General features: G+C 46.9%; 2 protein-coding genes and 1 pseudogene across 2 annotated transcripts; all 3 read left to right on the forward strand.

The window, feature by feature from the left end:
* Positions 1–4399: 4399 nt before the first annotated feature.
* LOC119276586 (oxalate oxidase 2-like) lies at positions 4400–5480 on the forward strand. The gene has a single exon (XM_037557694.1). It carries the CDS (start codon positions 4508–4510, stop codon positions 5180–5182), a length of 675 nt encoding a protein of 224 aa, XP_037413591.1. The 5' UTR covers positions 4400–4507; the 3' UTR covers positions 5183–5480.
* A 2661-nt stretch (positions 5481–8141) lies between these two features.
* LOC119276587 (oxalate oxidase 1-like) lies at positions 8142–9175 on the forward strand. The gene has a single exon (XM_037557695.1). It carries the CDS (start codon positions 8250–8252, stop codon positions 8922–8924), a length of 675 nt encoding a protein of 224 aa, XP_037413592.1. The 5' UTR covers positions 8142–8249; the 3' UTR covers positions 8925–9175.
* Positions 9176–22087: 12912 nt separating this feature from the next.
* LOC119279586 lies at positions 22088–22744 on the forward strand (annotated as a pseudogene).
* The last annotated feature ends 344 nt before the right edge of the window (positions 22745–23088 follow it).

Raw genomic sequence — 23088 nt, forward strand, 5'->3', positions numbered from 1 at the left:
TGGTAAGGCATATGAAGTCCTTTATATAGGGGAGCAGTGGATACATGGAGCTAGCTATGCATGTGGATGTCGTCACTGCATGCATTTGCAAATAATAGAGACACGAGGCAGAGCTTATTAAGCATATATTACTTGCGTCGGGATCAGGTTGTGATGAAAATGGAGATGGCTCAAGGTCAGAGTCAAGGCCACTGCCGGCTGCTAAGGAAATGGGACCAACGAACAGAATCAAGAAAGAGGTGTTTCTCAGTGGAGTATTGCGCTTGGAAACGGATTCACAATATCCGTGCACACCTCTACTATACTCGTCAATCATATGAGATTCAGGGGCGTGCTGGTGGTGAAATGCCAGGGTCTTCATTCAACAGCGACGTGTGTTGCCATTTCAGCCGAACTTGCTAATTGGTCTAACCGGAGCAACGTGCAAGCTATTCTCGATCCGCAACGCAGCCGTTGGGTGGTCCGCCGGTTTATCTGTAGTTGTGTAATCGCTGAAGAGACATGTGCTAACGTTTGCTAGCGCATAGCATGATCGATCGTCAGAAATGGGAAGCTTCTGGCCGCGGCGTACCTACCCTGAACGGCTGGACCTGGCTACGGTCTCTCTCCAATAGTTCTCTTCTTGTTTCGTTTCTCTTCTCATCGATGACTTGTTGCCAATAATAGCACGTTGGCACAGAGAAGGGATTCCCATTGGCTACTACTGATCGATTGGGCCCTGCCTGTCTCCTTGCTGTTTAAATATTCGATTGGCCAAGAAGATATGGCGCCAGCGAAACAACGAAAACATGATTGGCAGTAGCCCCCGGTTGGCTCTGTTGCGAGTCAGACTTTCTGACCCCGATCCATCCCTGTCTCGAGTCTCCGGAGTAACCCCCGGTTGGCGTCCCACGCGCGCACCTGCATGGCCTTCCGCTTCTTGCCTTCCCGTGTCAACTCAGCTCAGAAGGAAGAACATTTCTACCGATTCTTGTTGTTAGCTACGCCCGCCGCTACCTACATCAGCAAGGCCAGAGTCAAGGCCACTGCCGGCTGCTATGGAAATGGGACCAACGAACAGATACAAGGAGGAGGTGTATCTGAACGGAGCATTGCGCTTGGAAACAGGTTCGTAATATCCGTGTGCACACGATTACTCGTCAATTCGCGTGCAGGGGCGTGCTGATGGTGAAAGGTCAGGGTCTTCATTCCACAGCAAAAGAGAGAAATGTCAGTGTCCAGGGGCTGCATGACGACATGTTAAAATGAAAAAGCTAGCTACTCCAGTGCCGTCTCTCAAGTCTGGACTGAACTAATAAACACAGTTAATGAGTTTAATACTTTAATTACTAGATGCATTGGAAATCATAATTTGCCATGTTGAAGGCCTTGGCATTATTTCTCAGCAAACAAGGTTCGAGGATTTCTGCTAGGTTAATTATGCTTCCTTTTTTCCTTTTTTGCATTTCTCTGCTGTCCGTGTCTGTCCAGCCGTGACCGTTTTGTCCATCGTTTCTCTTGCTAAGAGCATCTCTCAATCCACCTTGCTAAGAGCATCTTCAGCCGTTGGCCTTCACAGGACGCCTAAAAATCACCCCCTGGGGGCGAGCCGGCGACACATTCGGCGCTGGGGCCGGTTTTGCGCCCAGTCGTCGCCCCCAGGGCGCCGATATTGGCTCACTTTTTAGCCCCATTTCGGCGAATAGAGCCCATATGGACGAGAATAGGCCCATATTTGGCGTGGTTCGCCGTGGCTCGGCGTTCAATTATCAACATAAATATTTTTTTATCACATATTTCATCACAGAAAAATCAAATACTTCAACAAAATAGTACAATAACAAATAGCTCAATACAAATTATATAGTTCAACAAATAAAAACTCATATTTCATCACACGTCGCGCCCGGCGTTGCCCTTGAGCCTCCATAGGTGCTCTATCAGATCTTGCTGCAGTTGATGATGCACTTGTGGGTCTCGGATCTCCTGACGCATACTGAGGTAGGCAGTCCAGGTTGCTGGTAGCTGGTGATCAACTTGGGCAAGAGGACCCTGCATGTGGTATGGTTCAGTGTCAAACACTAGCTCTTCCTGCTCGCTCTCAATGATCACGTTGTGCAAGATGACACAACAGGTCATGATCTCCCACATTTGATCTTTCGACCAGGTCTGAGCGGGGTACCGGACAACAGCAAATCAAGATTAGAGCACACCAAATGCCCGCTCGACATCCTTCCTGCAAGCCTCCTGAATCTTCGCAAACCAGGCGTTCTTGCCTCCTGGCACAGGGTTTTTGATGGTCTTCACAAATGTCGATCATCTCGGATAGATGCCATGCCATCAGTTAGATAGTACCCCTTGTTGTAGTGCCTCCCATTGATCTCGAAGTTCATCGGAGGAGAATGACCTTCAACAAGCTTGGCAAAGACAGGAGAGCACTGCAGCACGTTCATGTCATCGTTGGGCTTGGGCGAGTGCGACGCTGAGGAGACTTCTGCTAACGTTTACCAGCGTATAGCATGATGAGATGGTCAGAAACGGGAGGCTTCTCGCCGCGGCGTACCTACCTAGCTACCCTGAACCTGGCCGGCTCCGGTCTCAAATAGTTTCTTGATTTGTTTCTCCTCTTGGTTGCATCGATCGATCGACGACTTGCCAATAATAGCACGTTCGAGCAGAGAACGGATTCTCATTGGCGAGCAAATCAATGGCAGATCGATATGGCGCGCCCTGCTTCTGCCTGTCACCACACAGTTTAATTATTCGCGAGACGCCAGCGAAGCAACGAAAACATGCTTGTCAGTGACAATCAACGAGCCTGTTGTGGTTCAGGTCCGACTTTCTGACCGTGATCCATCCATCCAGCGCATGCACCGGCGGCCCGCATCTCCCTTTTTCTCCGGGTCTCCGGAGTACCCGGCCGGCTGGCCCCTCCCCCAGTCCGCGTCTCGGCAAGCGCATGTCACCGACCCATCAATCATGCATCACCGATTGAGGCCTTCCCGCTTCTCGCCATATCTCGAGTCAACTCGAAAGGAACAACATTTTTACCGAGTGTTGCAAGGCACCCTCATATTTTACTAGCTCATGCTTTCACTAGCTAGCATATGAACATTGTATAGAGGCTGCGTCAATTAATTTGGATCTTCAAAAGAAAGTTTTTTTAATTTGACTCATACTTTATTTTATTAGCCAAAGTTTGACCTAAAATACTACGAAGCCTTACAGACCATGATAGAGGGAGTATATATGCGCTATGTAGGCTACACTGCATTTTACTCGCAAAATCGCTAAAGACTAAACTTTACGCTGCCATTGCCCATGGCTTTTACACACCTAAACGCCATTACGTTTGGTGTTTAGCAAATGCGCCGATCATGCTAAAATTTGGAACACCAAATTTTAGGCCACACATTGCTATTGTTTCAAACACCAATGGCTAGCACTAATTCAGTTCTCATCCTTTAAACAAAACTGACTCAAGCCCTGGTCCGTCGAGCTATCTCAATCTCTTCTTACTTCTTTTTTTGCGAATAATCTCTTCTTACACCCTGGAACCAACATGCGGTTGTGTTTCTATTCCACCAGTGACCGCGTCGATAGCGAAGTCCTCGTTGACTATTTATAATATCTGCACAAAGATTACTCGAACTGATATTTTTGCGTGACTCCCTCTGTTTTCAAAGTACAAGCGTATTGGGCTTTTGAAAACTCAAACTTCTTAATCTTTGAAAAAAAATATTTTGTTTTTTTTGCTAAAAGGTGTATTAATCTTTTTTTGAAAAGCTAAAAAATATAAGGTGTATTGTTTTTTCTAAAAGTCAAACTTCTTAATCGTTCTTAAAACTGAAGTATCTTCAATATATTTCGCAAAAAAAAAAGTATCTTCAATATTTTGAAACAGAGGGAGTATGAATTGATAGTTGTGGGTACCGATGTGACATTTTTGTATGAGTAATAATATGATATTTTTGCGTGAGTACTTGTATGAACTAATAGTGTGGTGGACTGGTGGTTACTAATAGTTGCGCTTATCCTTCTACCTTGCCATTTCTGCCTGAATTTCTGAGGCCTAGATGAAATCAAGCTGATCGATGAGTAGAGGTGTGCACGAATCTTGTGACATCTGTTTTCCAAGAGCAATACTCCATTGAGATACACCTTCTTGTTGTCTCCGTTGGCTGGTCCCATTTCCTTAGCAGCCGGTATGGCTTGACTTCTGACCTCGGGCCATCTCCATTTTCATCAGAAGGTGAGATCTCGACACCAATAATATCAATAATATACTCTATCCTCTGCTCCCAGTGTTCCCACATGCGGTGAAGACATGCATAGCGAGCACCATGCATACACATGCATAGCCAGCACCATGCATACATGCATGCACTGATCATAGCCCTATATAAAGGACTCCATATGCCTCATCGCTAACTCATCCACCACAGCTTAGCTGCAACCACCAGTGAAGCACTCTTGATCAACAAACTCTAGCTGATCAGTGCTAGCTAAGCTTGCTACATAGCAAGCCATGGGTTACTCCAAAAACCTAGGGGCTGGCCTGTTTGCCATGCTGCTCCTTGCTCCGGCCGTCCTGGCCTCCGACCCTGACCCTCTCCAGGACTTCTGCGTTGCTGACCTCGACGGCAAGGCGGTCTCTGTGAACGGGCATCCATGCAAGCCTATGTCGGAGGCCGGTGACGACTTCCTCTTCTCGTCCAAGCTGGCCAAGGCTGGCAACACGTCCACCCCGAATGGCTCTGCTGTGACGGAGCTCGACGTGGCCGAGTGGCCCGGTACGAACACGTTGGGCGTGTCCATGAACCGCGTGGACTTCGCACCAGGGGGCACCAACCCGCCGCACATCCACCCGCGCGCTACCGACATTGGCATCGTGATGAAAGGTGAGCTCCTCGTTGGTATCCTCGGCAGCCTCGACTCTGGGAACAAGCTCTACTCCAGGGTGGTGCGTGCTGGAGAGACGTTCCTCATCCCACGCGGGCTCATGCACTTCCAGTTCAACGTCGGTAAGACACATGCCTCCATGGTCGTCTCCTTCAACAGCCAGAACCCCGGAATCGTCTTCGTGCCGCTCACGCTCTTCGGATCCAACCCGCCCATCCCCACACCGGTGCTCACCAAGGCTCTCCGGGTGGAGGCTGGGGTCGTGGAACTTCTCAAATCCAAGTTCGCTGGTGGGTCTTAATTCCTGGGAGCCAGCCCTGAAATGATCAATATATAATTCGATATATGCATGCTGGCGAAATTTAATGATTCTCTGCAGAAGACATGTATTCAAGCTTCTGGTTAAGCTCCATGCAGTTGTATTATCGACCGAATGTGCTGGTGGCTGTCAACCGTTGGGCCTGGACGAGCGAGTGCAATGTGTGTTGCTATTTCAACCTTTGTTTATTTTTTAACACAGTAGATACATAGACTTTTTTACGTATGTACATACACTCATCTTTATGAATGAACGCATGCATGCCCTATTTCTATTAGCACATTTGAGAGACCGAGCCATCATATCATCTTGAGATTGACGAAGTCGTCACTCACATCTTCATAGTCAATGCAAACATCTCCTCCCACTAACATATGCCGCCGCCATCGGGAGACATAAAACAAATTCAAAAAATACGAGCACCTGCGTCAAGTCTAGGATTTAAATCTTAATAGAGAAGACATGCAACACTCTTGCATGTTCTTGAAGAAAGAAAAATCTCTAGTTCTGTACTCACTTAAGAGAGGGAGAGACATGTGCTAATTAACGTTGAGCGTATAGCATGATTGTACCAACCCTGAACTGAAACTGGCTCCGGTCTCTCTCAAATAATTTCTTGATTCATTTCTGGATGACTTGTTGCCAACAGTATATTTCACGTTCGGGCAGTGAAGGGGTTCTCATTGGCTACTAGTACAAGTGAAGTACGCGCCTGATCGATCATTCAACAAACCAACGATTGATCACAGTTTAAAAATTCGCGAGACGCCAGCGAAACAACTAAAACGTGCTTGTCAGTGACAATCAACGAGCCTGTTGTGTCGAAGAGTCAAGACTTTCTTTCTGACTGATGATCCATCAAGCGCATCGGCCCGCCTCTCCCTGTCTCCAGTCTCCGGTGTACCCGGCCGGTTCGGTAGCCCCTCCGCCAGGTGGAGCACCCGCATGGCCGCATGTCACCATCATCATGATGATGAAATTTCCGAAACACAAAAATTCTGATGTCAGATTTTCAGGCACGACAAATCTGATGTTTTTCATGCCAATTTATATTGACGCGATGATGAAAAATATAGTTTGTAAGCCCGATAATTTTTTGATAAAATAATGAACCGATAGATTTGGCATGCTCGCTAACTAAACTTGTAATCCTCAAAGAACATAATTTGCAATGAGAAACGTTCGATTTGTTATGGTCAAAAATCTGACGTCATATTTATAGTGCAGTCCTAGAATTTAGAACACATTTTTCTGTTTACAAATTTTAGGGTACACATTGCTCGTCTCAAACACCAATGGCTAGCCCTGATTCGACCTCACCCTTTAAGCAGAACTGACTCACACGCCCTGCTCTGTCGAACTATATCAATCTCTGCTTACACCCTGGAACCAACATGTGGTTGTATTTCAAGTCCACCAGCGATCGTGTCGATGCCAAGTATTTAGTGACTTCCCCATTCTTGAAGCTGCGCAATTCTAGTTTGCGGTAGTAGATGTCCTGTGAGTGTTTGCATATGGTGATAGTGTGTGCGCGTGTGTGCCTGCGCATCTTTACCACGTTCACTTATCCTTCCCGCCTTGCCATTTTTCAAACTTATTGCCCACCTCTCCAAGGCATCCTTTTTTTGGCGAGAAAATTTTTGATCTATTCATCAACTGCTAATTAAGGTAGTACAACAAACAACAGAAGTAAAAAATTACATTCATGTCTGTAGACCACCTAGTGACAACTACAAGCACTGGAACGAGCCCATAAAACACTACAAGGCACACGTTTTAATCTCTATAAAACACTAACCAAACATTTACAATATCTCCACAATGATTGGCCGAACTGATATTTTTGCGTGAGTCCCTCCGCTTTCAAAGTACAAGTGTATTAGGCTTTATAATTTCAATCTTCTTAATCTTTGACCAAGATTATTTGGAAAACAGTAATATATACAATACAGTACGAAGTTAGTACTCCCTCCGGTCTTTTTTAGTCTGTATATAAGTTTTGTCCGAAGTCACAATATCTCTACTTTGACCAAAATTATAGAAAAAGTATCAACATTCACAATGTCAAATCAATATTGTTAGATTTATCATGAAATATAGTTTCATGGTATATATATTTGTTGTTGTAGATGTCGATTTTTTAATATAAATTTGATCAAACTTTGCAAAGTTTGACTTGACACAAATGTAATATGCCGAGTAAAAAGGACCGGAGGGAGTATCATTAAATCCACCATCAAATATATTTTGTTTTTTGGTATTGCAAATATTTATATCTATTGCCATAAAATTAGTCAAACATAAAAAGGGTTTTAGAAAAAAAAATACTATTTATATTTTGAGACGTAGTGGGTATGAATTATAGGTGTGAGTAACAATGTAATATTTTTGTATGAATACTACTCCCTCCGTCCCATAATATAAGAACGTTTTTTACACTAGTGTAGTGTTAAAAACGTTATATTTCGGGACAGAGGGAGTAATATGTTATTTTTGCGCAAGTACTTGTATGAACCAATAATTGTGGACTGGTGGTTACTAATAATTGTGCTGATCCTTCTACATTGCCATTTTCCCCCTGAATTTCTGAATCCTAGACGAAATCAAGGTCATCGTTGAGTAGAGATGTGCACGAATCTTGTGAACATCTGTTTCCAAGCGCAATACTTCATTGAGATACACCTCCTCGTTGTCTCTGTTCGCAGGTCCCATTTTCCTTAGCAGCCGGTATGGCCTTGACTTCTGACCTTGGGCCATCTTCATTTTCATCAGAAGGTAAGATCTCGATGCCAATAATATTAATAATATACTCTATCCTCAGCAAATAACTCTGCTTCGGTGTTCACACATGCGGCATAGGTATGCGGTGACGACATGCATAGCCAGCACCATGCATACATGCATGCACTGATCATAGCCCTATATAAAGGACTCCATATGCCTCATCGCTAACTCATCCACCACAGCTTTGCTGCAACCACCAGTGAAGCACTCTTGATCAACAAACTCTAGCTGATCAGTGCTAGCTAAGCTTGCTACATAGCAAGCCATGGGTTACTCCAAAAACCTAGGGGCTAGCCTGTTTGCCATGCTGCTGCTTGCTCCGGCCGTCCTGGCCTCCGACCCTGACCCTCTCCAAGACTTCTGCGTTGCTGACCTCGACGGCAAGGCGGTCTCTGTGAACGGGCATCCATGCAAGCCCATGTCGGAGGCCGGTGACGACTTCCTCTTCTCGACCAAGCTGGCCAAGGCCGGCAACACGTCCACCCCGAATGGCTCGGCCGTGACGGAGCTCGACGTGGCCGAGTGGCCCGGTACGAACACGCTGGGTGTGTCCATGAACCGTGTGGACTTCGCGCCGGGAGGCACCAACCCGCCGCATGTCCACCCGCGCGGGACCGAGATCGGCATGGTGATGAAAGGTGAGCTCCTCGTTGGAATCCTCGGAAGCCTCGACTCCGGAAACAAGCTCTACTCTAGGGTGGTGCGTGCTGGAGAGACGTTCCTCATCCCACGCGGGCTCATGCACTTCCAGTTCAACGTTGGTAAGACAGAGGCCTACATGGTTGTTTCCTTCAACAGCCAGAACCCCGGCATCGTTTTCGTGCCGCTCATGCTCTTCGGTTCCAACCCGCCAATCCCCACGCCGGTGCTCACCAAGGCACTAAGGGTGGAGGCCGGGGTCGTCGAACTTCTCAAGTCCAAGTTCGCTGGTGGGTCTTAATCCCTGGGAGCTTGCCCTGAAATGATGAGTATATAATTTGATATATGCATGCCAATGAGATTTAATAATTGTTCAGCAGAAGACACGTATTCAAGCTTCTAGCTAAGCTCGCATGCAGTTGTAATAAGATTGAATAAGTTAGCCTCGCGGTTTAGCCTTCAGAGCCAATACGAGGAATCGAAGTGTACTGCTTTTCATTGTCGTATTTGTTCTTTTCACTGAATGGAATATATAATTATCATTTTCGTATATTTGTCCGGTTATGGTTTTATAAGTCAGACATGCTCTCAAGTTTGCATGGTGACCGCGTGGTGAGCAATCTTCAAAATCATTCAGAAAACATGCTCTCAAGTCACGGGAATACATTGTAAGAATGCAAAATATACCGGTTCAATGCATTGTAGCAATCTCCAAAATGAACAAGAAAATATGAGTTCTTTTTTCTATAGTGCACGGGATGGATCCACCGTGCGTTGTTGCTTTGAGTTTGTGCTAGTTTTTTGGTTGTTGTCAAAATTTATCTTGTTTCATAATGTTTCGGGTGTTTTTTTCTGGGTTCAAGGTGTATCATCAATTAATCATATTCATTCACAAAAAAAATTAATCATATTCATTATGTACCAACAAGAAAATGCACTTGTTTCAGGCTGGATCTGCTGACAAACGATGATACACAATGAACCATTATGATAGTCATTTGAACAAGAGGAAACACCTGCTTTGACACTTTGAAACAAGATAAAAAATCCAGCAAAGAAAAGAAAGAAGATAAATTTAACAACAACCAAAAAAAGTAGCACAAATCTCAAGCAACCACTGACAGTGGATCCTGGCATGGTAGAATATCATTTCTTCAAAAAAGCATCAAGTTACAAGAATACATTGTAAATGTACCAGTTCAAGATTTGTGCACGTAAGTAAATGCATCCACATCTTCTATTCATTGTTCCGTATAAAAAAATCTCATTTTCCCAGACAAGTCGCTGGGCCAGAGGACTTTTTCGCGTGCTTTTACCAGATTTGCTGGCCTATTATCAAGGACCCGGTTATGGTGGCAATCCAGCTGAGTGATCGTGGTGATGGTAGGAAGTTTCATTCTCTCAATCAGGCCACCATACAAAATTTCATATTTTTCAAACTTCATTCACCTTTTTTCCTTAATTTGAAAAACAAATAAATGCCACTCAAGGTTTGTATTTTGCCAACTAGATGTTTGAATTTTTTTTCCGTACATCTCTCAGATAGTATCTCCCAAGATACTTAAGAAATTGAACATGATTTTCTTTTTTTTTTCAAATTGTAGGCATTTTAAAATATACTTGTAGTTCCGGTTTTAATTATATACATTAAATACATACTCCCTCCTAAACTAATATAAGAGCATTTAGATCACTAAAGTAGTGATCTAAACACTCTTATATTAGTTTACGGAGGGAGTATAAATTAGTTTGAATGCCTAAAAATAGCAAATCAATTCAGAACAACGCCTAATTCCGATATGAACTTTGTAATTTTTGTACGTTCAAATAAAAATATTACGAGCCTTCAAGATCAATATTTTTTGTACATACTTTGTATGGTGCCTTTGCTGTTTTCAAAAATAGAAAATTCAAAGTATTAATTACATAATAAGATGGAAAAATGAAGGTACATTATTATTGTAATATCAAAGTTGTAATACAAATTTTAAGTGGGGGTGCTGGAGATAGGGAGTGGTGGGCCGGTGCGCTAGGTGGATCACGGTCAGAAAGTCTGACTCGTAACAGGCCACTGACAACCATGTTTTCGTTGTCTCGCTGGCGCCATATCTTCTTGCCCAGTCGAATATTTAAACTGCGAGGAGACAGACAGGGCGCCATATAGTAGTACTCCCTCCGTAAACTAATATAAGAGCGTTTAGAATACTAAAATAATGATCTAAACGCTCTAATATTAGTTTACAGAGGGAGTATATCTGAACTTGATTTGCTCAATGATCGGTCAGGCAGTAGCCAATGAGAATCCCTTCTCTGCGCGAATGTGCTAGTACATATTATTGGCAACGAGTCATCGACTGAGAAGAGAAACAAAGCAACGAGAGAACTACTTTGAGAGAGACCGTAGGTACGCCGCGGCGAGAAGCTTCCCATTTCTGACCATCGATCATGCTATGCGCTAAACGTTAGCATGAAGATGTCCCTTCAGCGAGTACAGAACTACAGATAAACCCAACGATGGACGAAACGGCTGGCGGGTGGACGGACCGCCGAGAAATGCAAAAAATGCAAAATTAATTAACCTAGCATGCGTTGCAGAAATATTCGCATGCTCCGTGCATCTAATTAAACTCGCTCACTTGAAGAGTTAAAAAAGTTCAGTCGAGACTTGAGGGACACGGGACGTAGCTATAGCTTATTCATTTTACATCTCTCTCTCCCTTTTTTTTTTTGCGGGTGAATTTTACATCTCTCTTTTGCTGTTGAATGAAGAGAAGACCCTGGCATTTCACCATCAGCCAGCATGCCCTTGAACTTCATATGATTGAAGAGTTGAGGTGTGCACGAATATTATGAACCCGCCTTTTCCAAGAGCAATACTCCATTGAGATACACCTCCTCCTTGTCTCTGTTCGTTGGTCTCATTTCCTTAGCAGCCGACAGTGGCCTTTGACTCTCACCTTGCCCCCATCTCCATTTCCATCACAAGCTAGCTGATCCCGACACCGACGCAAGTAATATATGCTTAATAAACTCTCTGCCTTGCCTTGTGTGCCCATTTGCACATGCATGCAGTGACGACATGCATAGCTAGCTCCATGCATGCGTTACGTGCACCGATTCCCTGTATAAGAGCATCTACAATCGGACCTTCCAAAACCTTCTCAAACCCCCGGGACGGCGCCCGGTCACGAAAATTATATTCAGACGGGCCTCTCAAATCGTCCTCAAAGGTCCGGACTGGCCGGCACCCCTCATATCCAGCCCAAATATGGGGCGAATATGGGGCGGTCCGGGCGCGCCCACCACGTCGACTTGGCCCAGCCTGGCCCACGGCTGCCCCACAAATATCACCATCCAGAAAACCCTAGACCGCAGTCAATCCAAACTCCATTTCACTCCCCTTTCCGTCCACTCCACTTTCAATCCCCTCCAAACGCATACGATGGCCGGCGACCGAAGCAGCACTGCCTCTGGTGGGGACTCCGACTCCGACGACAACTGGTCTAGCCTGCTGCGTGAAGCGGACCCCGACAATGTGGAGGAGGTCGCCCTCCGCATCGCATTGAGACGTTCGGTCATCGACTAAGGCGGATCCGGCAGCGGCGGATCCACTTCGTCAGTGCCCGGCGCCCGTCGACGCAACGCCGGCGACGTCGTCGGCCATTCCCTCCCGACGCGCAGCTCCGTCCACTCTGCTCCGCTCCTCCAGGTACGCCGCCCACCACCAGCACCCTCTGCTCCAGAGGTGGTGCCCGGCCAGCGCTGGGTCCTCGTGCACGCGGCAGGGCCGACACGCACTCAAACGCCCGAGTCGGAGGCACGAGCAGCCCAGCGCGAGCGGCAGCGGGCGAGGGAGAGGGCAGTGGCGTCCGAGTCGATGTCCACGCGCCGACTCGCTCACGAGGGCGTAGACGGATGCACGACGCCTCCGCCGCAAGAATGCCAAGGCGCTCCGACTCGCCATCGAGTTGTCTGAGCACAAGGCAACAAAGGAGGCGGCGGCGAAGGCGAAAGTGGCCCGCTATGCCAAGGAGTAGGATCACGTGCTCCGCAGGCTGTCGGGCATGAGGTGCAGCTCCGACTCGGATATGACGGACGCCTCCACCTCCAGCTCCGACGACGACGCGCCTCCGCACACCGACACCTACACGAAGGAGGGGCACAGCCGTGCCGACAGCTGGAAGGGGAAGGGGTCGGCGAGGAAATGGTGATTTCCTCCGCCCTTCCTCGTTCTGTTTATATTTTATCTATGTTTGTAGTATGGATTTGCACTATCCGCCGTTGAACTCCGATAAATCATGTTCCTTTTGTCCGGATAATCCGATGAACTGCGCTATGATGATGTGTTTTCCGTAGCGTTGCATGGATTGCATGGTTTTGAGGTTTAGAATATGAGAGACGCAAGCGTGGAAGACGAAATATGAGGCGTGCCCGGTCAATGCCCGCTGACGCCGGGCACGTCCGCGGGCGTGTGAGGGGTCGGATTTCCCCAAAGGGGCTGTAGATGCTCTAAAGGACTCCATATGCATCACCACTCACTCATCCACCACATAGCAGCAACCACCAATGCCTTGCACACTCTCGATCAACAAACTCCAGCTGATGGGTCCTAGCCAAGCTTGTTGCATAGCAAGAAATGGGGTACTCTAAAACCCTGGCAGTTAGCCTGGTCGCCACTGTTGGAAATATGCCCTAGAGGTAATAATAAAAGGGTTATTATTATATTTCCTTGTTCATGATAATTGTCTTTTATTCATGCTATAACTGTATTATCCGGAAATCGTAATACACGTGTAAATACATAGACCATAACATGTCCCTAGTGAGCCTCTAGTTGACTAGCTCGTTGGTCAACAGATAGTCATGGTTTCCTGACTATGGACATTAGATGTCATTGACAACGGGATCACGTCATTAGGAGAATGACGTGATGGACAAGACCCAATCCTAAGCATAGCACAAGATCGTATAGTTCGTTTTGCTAGAGCTTTTCCAATGTCAAGTATCTCTTCCTTAGACCATGAGATCGTGTAACTCCCGGATACCGTAGGAGTGCTTTGGGTGTACCAAACGTCACAACGTAACTGGGTGACTATAAAGGTGCACTACAGGTATCTCCGAAAGTGTCTGTTGGGTTGACACGGATCGATACTGGGATTTGTCACTCCGTATTACGGAGAGGTATCTCTGGGCCCACTCGGTAATGCATCATCATAATGAGCTCATAGTGACCAAGTGCTTGGTCACGGGATCATGCATTACGGTACGAGTAAAGTGACTTGCCGGTAACGAGACTGAACGAGGTATTGGGATACCGACGATCGAGTCTCGGGCATGTAACGTACCGATTGACAAAGGGAATAGTATATGGAGTTGCTTGAATCCTCGACATCGTGGTTCATCCGATGACATCATCGAGGAGCATGTGGGAGCCAACATGGGTATCTAGATCCCGCTGTTGGTTATTGCCCGAGAGCCGTCTCGGTCATGTCTGCGTGTCTCCCGAACCCGTAGGGTCTACACACTTAAGGTTCGGTGACGCTAGGGTTATTAGGAAGACTTGTATGTGATTACCGAATGTTGTTCGGAGTCCTGGATGAGATCCCGGACGTCACGAGGAGTTCCGGAAGGGTCCGGAGGTAAAGATTTATATATGGGAAGTTGTCAAACGGACACCAGAAAGTTTCGGGGTCATATCGGTATTGTACCGGGGCCACCGGAGGGGTTCCGGGGGTCCACCGGGAGGGGCCACCCCTCCCAGGGGGCCACATGGGCTGCGTGGGGAAGGAGCCAGCCCCTGGTGGGCTTGGCGCCCCCCCCCTTGGGCCCATGCGCCTAGGGTTGGGGGGGAACCCTAAAGGGGGCGCACCCCCCTTGCTTGGGGGGCAAGTCCCCCCTCCCTGTCCGCCGCCCCCCCTCTAGATCCCATCTAGAGGGGCCGGCCCCCCTTGCCCCTTCCCCTATAAATAGAGGGGTGAGGGGAGGGCTGCACACCCAAGCCAAGGCGCAGCCCCTCCCCTCCCCAACACCTCTCCTCCTCCACGTGCTTGGCGAAGCTCTGTCGGAGAACTGCCTCTCCATCATCATCACGCCGTCGTGCTGCCGGTGGAGCTGTCTTCCTCAACCTCTCCTTCCTCCTTGCTGGATCAAGACGGAGGAGACGTTGCCCGTACCGTACATGTGTTGAACGCGGAGGTGCTGTCCGTTCAGCACTTGGTCATCGGTGATCTGAATCACGTCGAGTACGACTCCATCATCACCGCTCCCTCGAACGCTTCCGTACGCGATCTACAAGTGGTATGTAGATGCAAACTCACTCCCTTGACTCGTTGCTTAGATGAACTCATAGATGGATCTTGGTGAAACCGTAGGAAAAATTTTAATTTTCTGCAACGTTCCCCAACAGTGGCATCATGAGCTAGGTCTATGCGTAGTTCTCTATTGCACGAGTAGAACACAATTTTGTTGTGGGCGTAGATCTTGTCAACTTGCTTGCCGCTACTAGTCTTATCTTACTTCAGTGGTATTGTGGGATGAAGCGGCTCGGACCAACCTTACACTTACGCTTACGTGAGACCGGTTCCACCGACTAACATGCACTAGTTGCATAAGGTGGCTGGCGGGTGTCTGTCTCTCCCACTTTAGTTGGAGCGGATTCGATGAAAAGGGTCCTTATGAAGGGTAAATAGAAGTTGACAAAATCACGTTGTGGTTATTCGTAGGTAAGAAAACGTTCTTGCTAGAACCCAATTGCAGCCACGTAAAAGATGCAACAACAATTAGAGGACGTCTAACTTGTTTTTGCAGCAATTGTCATGTGATGTGATATGGCCAGAAGTTGTGATGAATGATGAATGATATATATTGTGATGTATGAGATCATGTTCATGTAATAGGAATCACGACTTGCATGTCGATGAGTATGACAACCGGCAGGAGCCATAGGAGTTGTCTTTATTTTTTTGTATGACATGCGTGTCATTGAAGAACGCCATGTAAACTACTTTACTTTATTGCTAAACGCGTTAGTCATAGAACTAGAAGTAGTCGTCGGCGTGACAACTTCATGAAGACACGATGATGTAGATCATGATGATGGAGATCGTGGTGTCATGCCGGTGACAAGATGATCATGGAGCCCCGAAGATGAAGATCAAAGGAGCTATATGATATTGGCCATATCATGTCACTACTTTATATAATTGCTTGTGATGTTTATTATGTTTTATGCATCTTGTTTACTTAGAACGACGGTAGTAAATAAGATGATCCCTTACAACAATTTCAAGAAGTGTTCTCCCCTAACTGTGCACCGTTGCTAAAGTTCGTCGTTTCGAAGCACCACGTGATGATCGGGTGTGATATATCCTTATGTTCACATACAACGGGTGTAAGACAGTTTTACACATGCAAAACACTTAGGGTTAACTTGAAGAGCCTAGCATGTACATACATGGCCTCGGAACACGGAGACCGAAAGGTCGAACACGAGTCGTATGGAAGATACGATCAACATGAGAATGTTCACCGACGATGACTAGTCCGTCTCACGTGATGATCGGACACGGCCTAGTCGACTCGGATCGTGTAACACTTAGATGACTAGAGGGATGTCTAATCTGAGTGGGAGTTCATTAAAATAATTTGATTAGATGAACTTAATTATCATGAACTTAGTCTAAAACCTTTGCAAAATATGTGTTGTAAAACAAATGGCCAACGCTCATGTCAACATGAACTTCAACGCGTTCCTAGAGAAAACCAAGCTGAAAGATGATGGCAGCAACTATACGGATTGGGTCCGGAACCTGAGGATCATCCTCATAGCTGCCAAGAAAGCATATGTCCTAGAAGCACCGTTAGGTGACCCACCTGCTCTCCCAGCACTGCAAGACGATTTGAACGTTTGGCAGACACGTGCTGATGATTACTCCCTCGTTCAGTGCGGCATGCTTTACAGCTTAGAACCGGGGCTCCAAAAGCGTTTTGAGCAACACGGAGCATATGAGATGTTCGAAGAGCTGAAACTAGTTTTCCAAGCTCATGCCCGGGTCGAGAGATATGAAGTCTCCGACAAGTTCTATAGTTGTAAGATGGAGGAAAACAGTTCTGTCAGTGAGCACATACTCAAAATGTCTGGGTTGCACAGCCGCCTGTCCCAGCTGGACATTAACCTTCCGGACGAGACGGTCATTGACAGAATCCTTCAGTCGCTCCCACCAAGCTACAAGAGCTTTGTGATGAACTATAATATGCAGGGGATGGTGAAGACCATTCCTGAAGTATTTTCAATGCTGAAGTCAGCAGAGGTTGAAATCAAGAAAGAACATCAAGTGTTGATGGTCAATAAGACCACTAAGTTTAAGAAGGGCAAGGGTAAGAAGAACTTCAAGAAGGACGGCAAAGATGTTGCCGCGCCCGGTAAGCCAGTTGCCGGGAAGAAGTCAAAGAATGGACCCAAGCCCGAGACTGAGTGCTTTTATTGCAAGGGGAAGGGTCACTGGAAGCGGAACTGCCCCAAATACTTAGCGGATAAGAAGGCCGGCAACACTAAAGGTATATTTGATATACATGTAATTGATGTGTACCTTACCAGTACTCGTAGTAGCTCCTGGGTATTTGATACCGGTGTCGTTGCTCATATTTGTAACTCACAGCAGGAGCTGCGGAATAAGCGGAGGCTGGCGAAGGACGAGGTGACGATGCGCGTCGAGAACGGTTCCAAGGTCGATGTGATCGCCGTCGGCACGCTACCTCTACATTTACCTACGGGATTAGTTATGAACCTTAATAATTGTTATTTGGTGCCAAGTTTGAGCATGAACATTGTATCTGGATCTTGTTTGATACGAGATGGCTACTCATTTAAATCCGAGAATAATGGTTGTTCTATTTATATGAGAGATATGTTTTATGGTCATGCCCCTATGGTCAACGGTTTATTCTTAATGAATCTCGAGCGTAATGTTACACATATTCATAGTGTGAATGCCAAAAGATGTAAAGTTGATAACGATAGTCCCACATACTTGTGGCACTGCCGCCTTGGTCACATTGGTGTCAAGCGCATGAAGAAGCTCCATGCTGATGGACTTTTGGAGTCTCTCGATTATGAATCATTTGACACATGCGAACCATGCCTCATGGGCAAGATGACCAAGACTCCGTTCTCCGGAACAATGGAGCGAGCAACCAATTTGTTGGAAATCATACATACCGATGTGTGCGGTCCAATGAGCGTTGAGGCTCGCGGAGGATATCGTTATGTTCTCACTCTCACTGATGACTTGAGTAGATATGGGTATGTCTACTTAATGAAACACAAGTCTGAGACCTTTGAAAAGTTCAAGGAATTTCGGAATGAGGTAGAGAATCAACGTGACCAAAAGATAAAATTCCTACGGTCAGATCGTGGAGGAGAATACTTAAGTCACGAATTTGGTACACACTTAAGGAAATGTGGAATCGTTTCACAACTCACGCCGCCTGGAACACCTCAGCGTAACGGTGTGTCCGAACGTCGTAATCGCACTCTATTGGATATGGTGCGGTCTATGATGTCTCTTACCGATTTACTGCTTTCATTTTGGGGATACGCTCTAGAGACAGCTACATTCACTTTAAATAGGGCACCGTCTAAATCCGTTGAGACGACACCGTATGAATTATGGTTTGGGAAGAAACCTAAGCTGTCGTTTCTAAAAGCTTGGGGATGCGATGCTTATGTCAAGAAACTTCAACCTGAAAAGCTCGAACCCAAGTCGGAAAAATGCGTCTTCATAGGATACCCTAAGGAAACCATTGGGTATACCTTCTACTTAAGATCCGAGGGCAAGATCTTTGTTGCCAAGAACGGATCCTTTTTGGAAAAAGAGTTTCTCTCGAAAGAAGTAAGTGGGAGGAAAGTAGAACTCGATGAAGTACTACCTCTTGAACCGGAAAGTAGTGCAGCTCAGGAAAATGTTCCTGTGATGCCTACACCAACTGAAGAGGAAAATAATGATGATGATCATGGTACTTCGGATCAAGTTGCTACTGAACTTCGTAGGTCCACAAGGACACGTTCCGCACCAGAGTGGTACGGCAACCCTGCCTTGGAAATCATGTTGTTAGACAACGGTGAACCTTCGAACTATGAAGAAGCGATGGCGGGCCCAGATTCCAACAAATGGCTTGAAGCCATGAAATCCGAGATAGAATCCATGTATGAAAACAAAGTATGGACTTTGACTGACTTGCCCGATGATCGGCGAGCGATCGAAAACAAATGGATCTTTAAGAAGAAGACGGACGCAGATGGTAATATTACCATCTATAAATCTCGACTTGTCGCTAAGGGTTATTGGCAAGTTCAAGGGATTGACTACGATGAGACCTTCTCTCCCGTAGCGAAGTTTAAGTCCGTCCGAATCATGTTAGCAATTGCCGCATACTATGATTATGAGATATGGCAGATGGACGTCAAAACGGCATTCCTTAACGGTTATCTTAAGGAAGAGTTGTATATGATGCAGCCAGAAGGTTTTGTCGATCCTAAGAACGCTAGCAAAGTATGCAAGCTCCAGCGATCCATTTATGGGCTGGTGCAAGCATCTCGGAGTTGGAACATTCGCTTTGATGAGATGATCAAAGCGTTTGGGTTTATGCAGACTTATGGGGAAGCCTGCGTTTACAAGAAAGTGAGTGGGAGCTCTGTAGCATTTCTCATATTATATGTAGATGACATACTTTTGATGGGAAACAATATAGAATTCTTGGACAGTATTAAGGCCTACTTGAATAAGTGTTTTTCAATGAAGGACCTTGGAGAAGCTGCTTACATATTAGGCATCAAGATCTATAGAAATAGATCGAGACGCCTCATAGGTCTTTCACAAAGCACATACCTTAATAAAATTTTGAAGAAGTTCAAAATGGATCAGTCCAAGAAGGGGTTCTTGCCTGTATTGCAAGGTGTGAGATTGAGCTCGGCTCAATGCCCGACCACGGCAAAAGATAAAGAAGAGATGAGTGTCATCCCCTATGCCTCAGCCATAGGATCTATTATGTATGCCATGCTGTGTACCAGACCTGATGTAAACCTTGCCGTAAGTTTGGTAGGAAGGTACCAAAGTAATCCCGGCAAGGAACACTGGACAACAGTCAAGAATATCCTGAAGTACCTGAAAAGGACAAAGGACATGTTTCTCGTTTATGGAGGTGACGAAGAGCTCGTCGTAAAGGGTTACGTCGATGCTAGCTTCGACACAGATCTGGATGACTCTAAGTCACAAACCGGATACGTGTATATGTTGAATGGTGGAGCAGTAAGCTGGTGCAGCTTCAAGCAGAACGTCGTGGCGGGATCTACATGTGAAGCATAGTACATGGCAGCCTCGGAGGCAGCGCATGAAGCTATTTGGGTGAAGGAGTTCATCACCGACCTAGGAGTCATACCCAATGCGTCGAGGCCGATCAAACTCTTCTGTGATAATACTGGAGCTATTGCCCTTGCCAAGGAGCCCAGGTTTCACAAAAAGACCAGGCACATCAAGCGTCGTTTCAACTCCATCCGTGAAAATGTTCAAGATGGAGACATAGATATTTGCAAAGTACATACGGATCTGAATGTCGCAGATCCGTTGACTAAACCTCTCTCGCGAGCAAAACATGATCAACACCAGAACTCTATGGGTGTTCGATTCATCACAATGTAACTAGATTATTGACTCTAGTGCAAGTGGGAGACTGTTGGAAATATGCCCTAGAGGCAATAATAAAAGGGTTATTATTATATTTCCTTGTTCATGATAATTGTCTTTTATTCATGCTATAACTGTATTATCCGGAAATCGTAATACACATGTGAATACATAGACCATAACATGTCCCTAGTGAGCCTCTAGTTGACTAGCTCGTTGGTCAACAGATAGTCATGGTTTCCTAACTATGGACATTAGATGTCATTGACAACGGGATCACGTCATTAGGAGAATGACGTGATGGACAAGACCCAATCCTAAGCATAGCACAAGATCGTATAGTTCGTTTTGCTAGAGCTTTTCCAATGTCAAGTATCTCTTCCTTAGACCATGAGATCGTGTAACTCCCGGATACCGTAGGAGTGCTTTGGGTGTACCAAACGTCACAACGTAACTGGGTGACTATAAAGGTGCACTACAAGTATCTCCGAAAGTGTCTGTTGGGTTGACACGGATCGAGACTGGGATTTGTCACTCCTTATTACGGAGAGGTATCTCTGGGCCCACTCGGCAATGCATCATCATAATGAGCTCATAGTGACCAAGTGCTTGGTCACGGGATCATGCATTACGGTACGAGTAAAGTGACTTGCCGATAACGAGACTGAACGAGGTATTGGGATACCGACGATCGAGTCTCGGGCATGTAACGTACCGATTGATAAAGGGAATAGTATACGGGGTTGCTTGAATCCTCGACATCGTGGTTCATCCGATGATATCATCGAGGAGCATGTGGGAGCCAACATGGGTATCCAGATCCCGCTGTTGGTTATTGCCCGAGAGCCGTCTCGGTCATGTCTGCGTGTCTCCCAAACCCGTAGGGTCTACACACTTAAGGTTCGGTGACGCTAGGGTTATTAGGAAGACTTGTATGTGATTACCGAATGTTGTTCGGAGTCCCGGATGAGATCCCGGACGTCACGAGGAGTTCCGGAGGGGTCCGGAGGTAAAGATTTATATATGGGAAGTTGTCAAACGGACACCGGAAAGTTTCAGGGTCATATCGGTATTGTACCGGGGCCACCAGAGGGGTTCCGGGGGTCCACTGGGAGGGGCCACCCCTCCCGGGGGGCCACATGGGCTGCGTGGGGAAGGAGCCAGCCCCTGGTGGGCTGGGCGCCCCCCCCTTGGGCCCATGCGCCTAGGGTTGGGGGGGAACCCTAAAGGGGGCGCACCCCCCTTGCTTGGGGGGCAAGTCCCCCCTCCCTGGCCGCCGCCCCCCCTCTAGATCCCATCTAGAGGGGCCGACCCCCCTTTCCCCTTCCCCTATAAATAGAGGGGTGAGGGGAGGGCTGCACACCCAAGCCAAGGCGCAGCCCCTCCCCTCCCCAACACCTCTCCTCCTCCACGTGCTTGGCGAAGCTCTGTCGGAGTACTGCCTCTCCATCATCATCACGCCATCGTGCTGCCGGTGGAGCTGTCTTCCTCAACCTCTCCTTCCTCCTTGCTGGATCAAGACGGAGGAGACGTTGCCCGTACCGTACGTGTGTTGAACGTGGAGGTGCTGTCCGTTCAGCACTTGGTCATCGGTGATCTGAATCACGTCGAGTACGACTCCATCATCACCGCTCCCTCGAACGCTTCCGTACGCGATCTACACGTGGTATGTAGATGCAAACTCACTCCCTTGACTCGTTGCTTAGATGAACTCATAGATGGATCTTGGTGAAACCGTAGGAAAAATTTTAATTTTCTGCAACGTTCCCCAACAGCCACGCTGTTCCTAGCTCCCGCCGTCCTGGCATCGACACTAATCCTCTCCAGGACTTCTGCGTCACCGACCTCGATGGCAAGGCGGTCTCGGTGAACAGGCATCCGTGCAAGCCCATGTCAGAGGTCGGCGACGACTTCCTCTTCTCGTACAAGCAGGCCTAGGCCGGCAACACGTCCACCCCGAACGGCCCGGCCGTGACGGAGCTCGACGTGGCCTAGTGGTCCGGTACCAACACGATGGGCGTGTCCATGAACCGCGTGGACTTCGTGTCGGGGGGGCACCAACCCGCCGCACATCCACCCCCATGCCACCGAGATTGGCATCGTGATGAAAAGTGAGCTCCTCGTTAGAATTCTCGGCAGCCTCGACTCTGGGAACAAGGTCTACTCAAGGGTGCTGCACGCTGGAGAGACCTTCCTCATCCCGCGCGGCCTCATGCACTTCTAGTTGAACGTTGGTAAGACGGAGGCCTCCATGGTCGTCTCCTTCAACAGCCAGAACCCAGGCATCGTGTTCGTGCCGCTCACACTCTTCAATTCCAACCCGCCAATCCCCACGCTAGTGCTCACCAGGGCGCTACGGGTGGAGGCCGGGGTCATGGAACTTCTGAAGTCCAAATTTGCTGGTGGGTTTTATTTCCTGGGAGCCTTCCATGTATGCTAGGGAAATTTAATAATTCTCAGTAGAAGACATGTATTCAAGCTTCTGGTTAAGCTCCCAAGCAGTTGTAATAAGATTGAATAAGTTAGCCTCGTGCTTCAGCCTTTACAACCTATGTGAGGAATTATGAAATATATTGCAATAAGATTGAATATGTAAATTATAGCATTTTTGGTATATTTGCTCCATTACCCATTTGTATTTCATTCTTTATCACCTTTTTTATGGTGAATTGGGTGTTCTAAATTCAGTCAGCCGTGTTAGAGATACAAAGGTGATAAGGGCAAACCCAATATCTCACCTACAGCGAGAGTATCTTTTGTCTCGCCTGAACCTTTTTCAAGTGT

The sequence above is a fragment of the Triticum dicoccoides genome, chromosome 3B (assembly GCF_002162155.2).
Source record: "Triticum dicoccoides isolate Atlit2015 ecotype Zavitan chromosome 3B, WEW_v2.0, whole genome shotgun sequence".
In the NCBI taxonomy this organism is placed as follows: Eukaryota; Viridiplantae; Streptophyta; class Magnoliopsida; order Poales; family Poaceae; genus Triticum; species Triticum dicoccoides.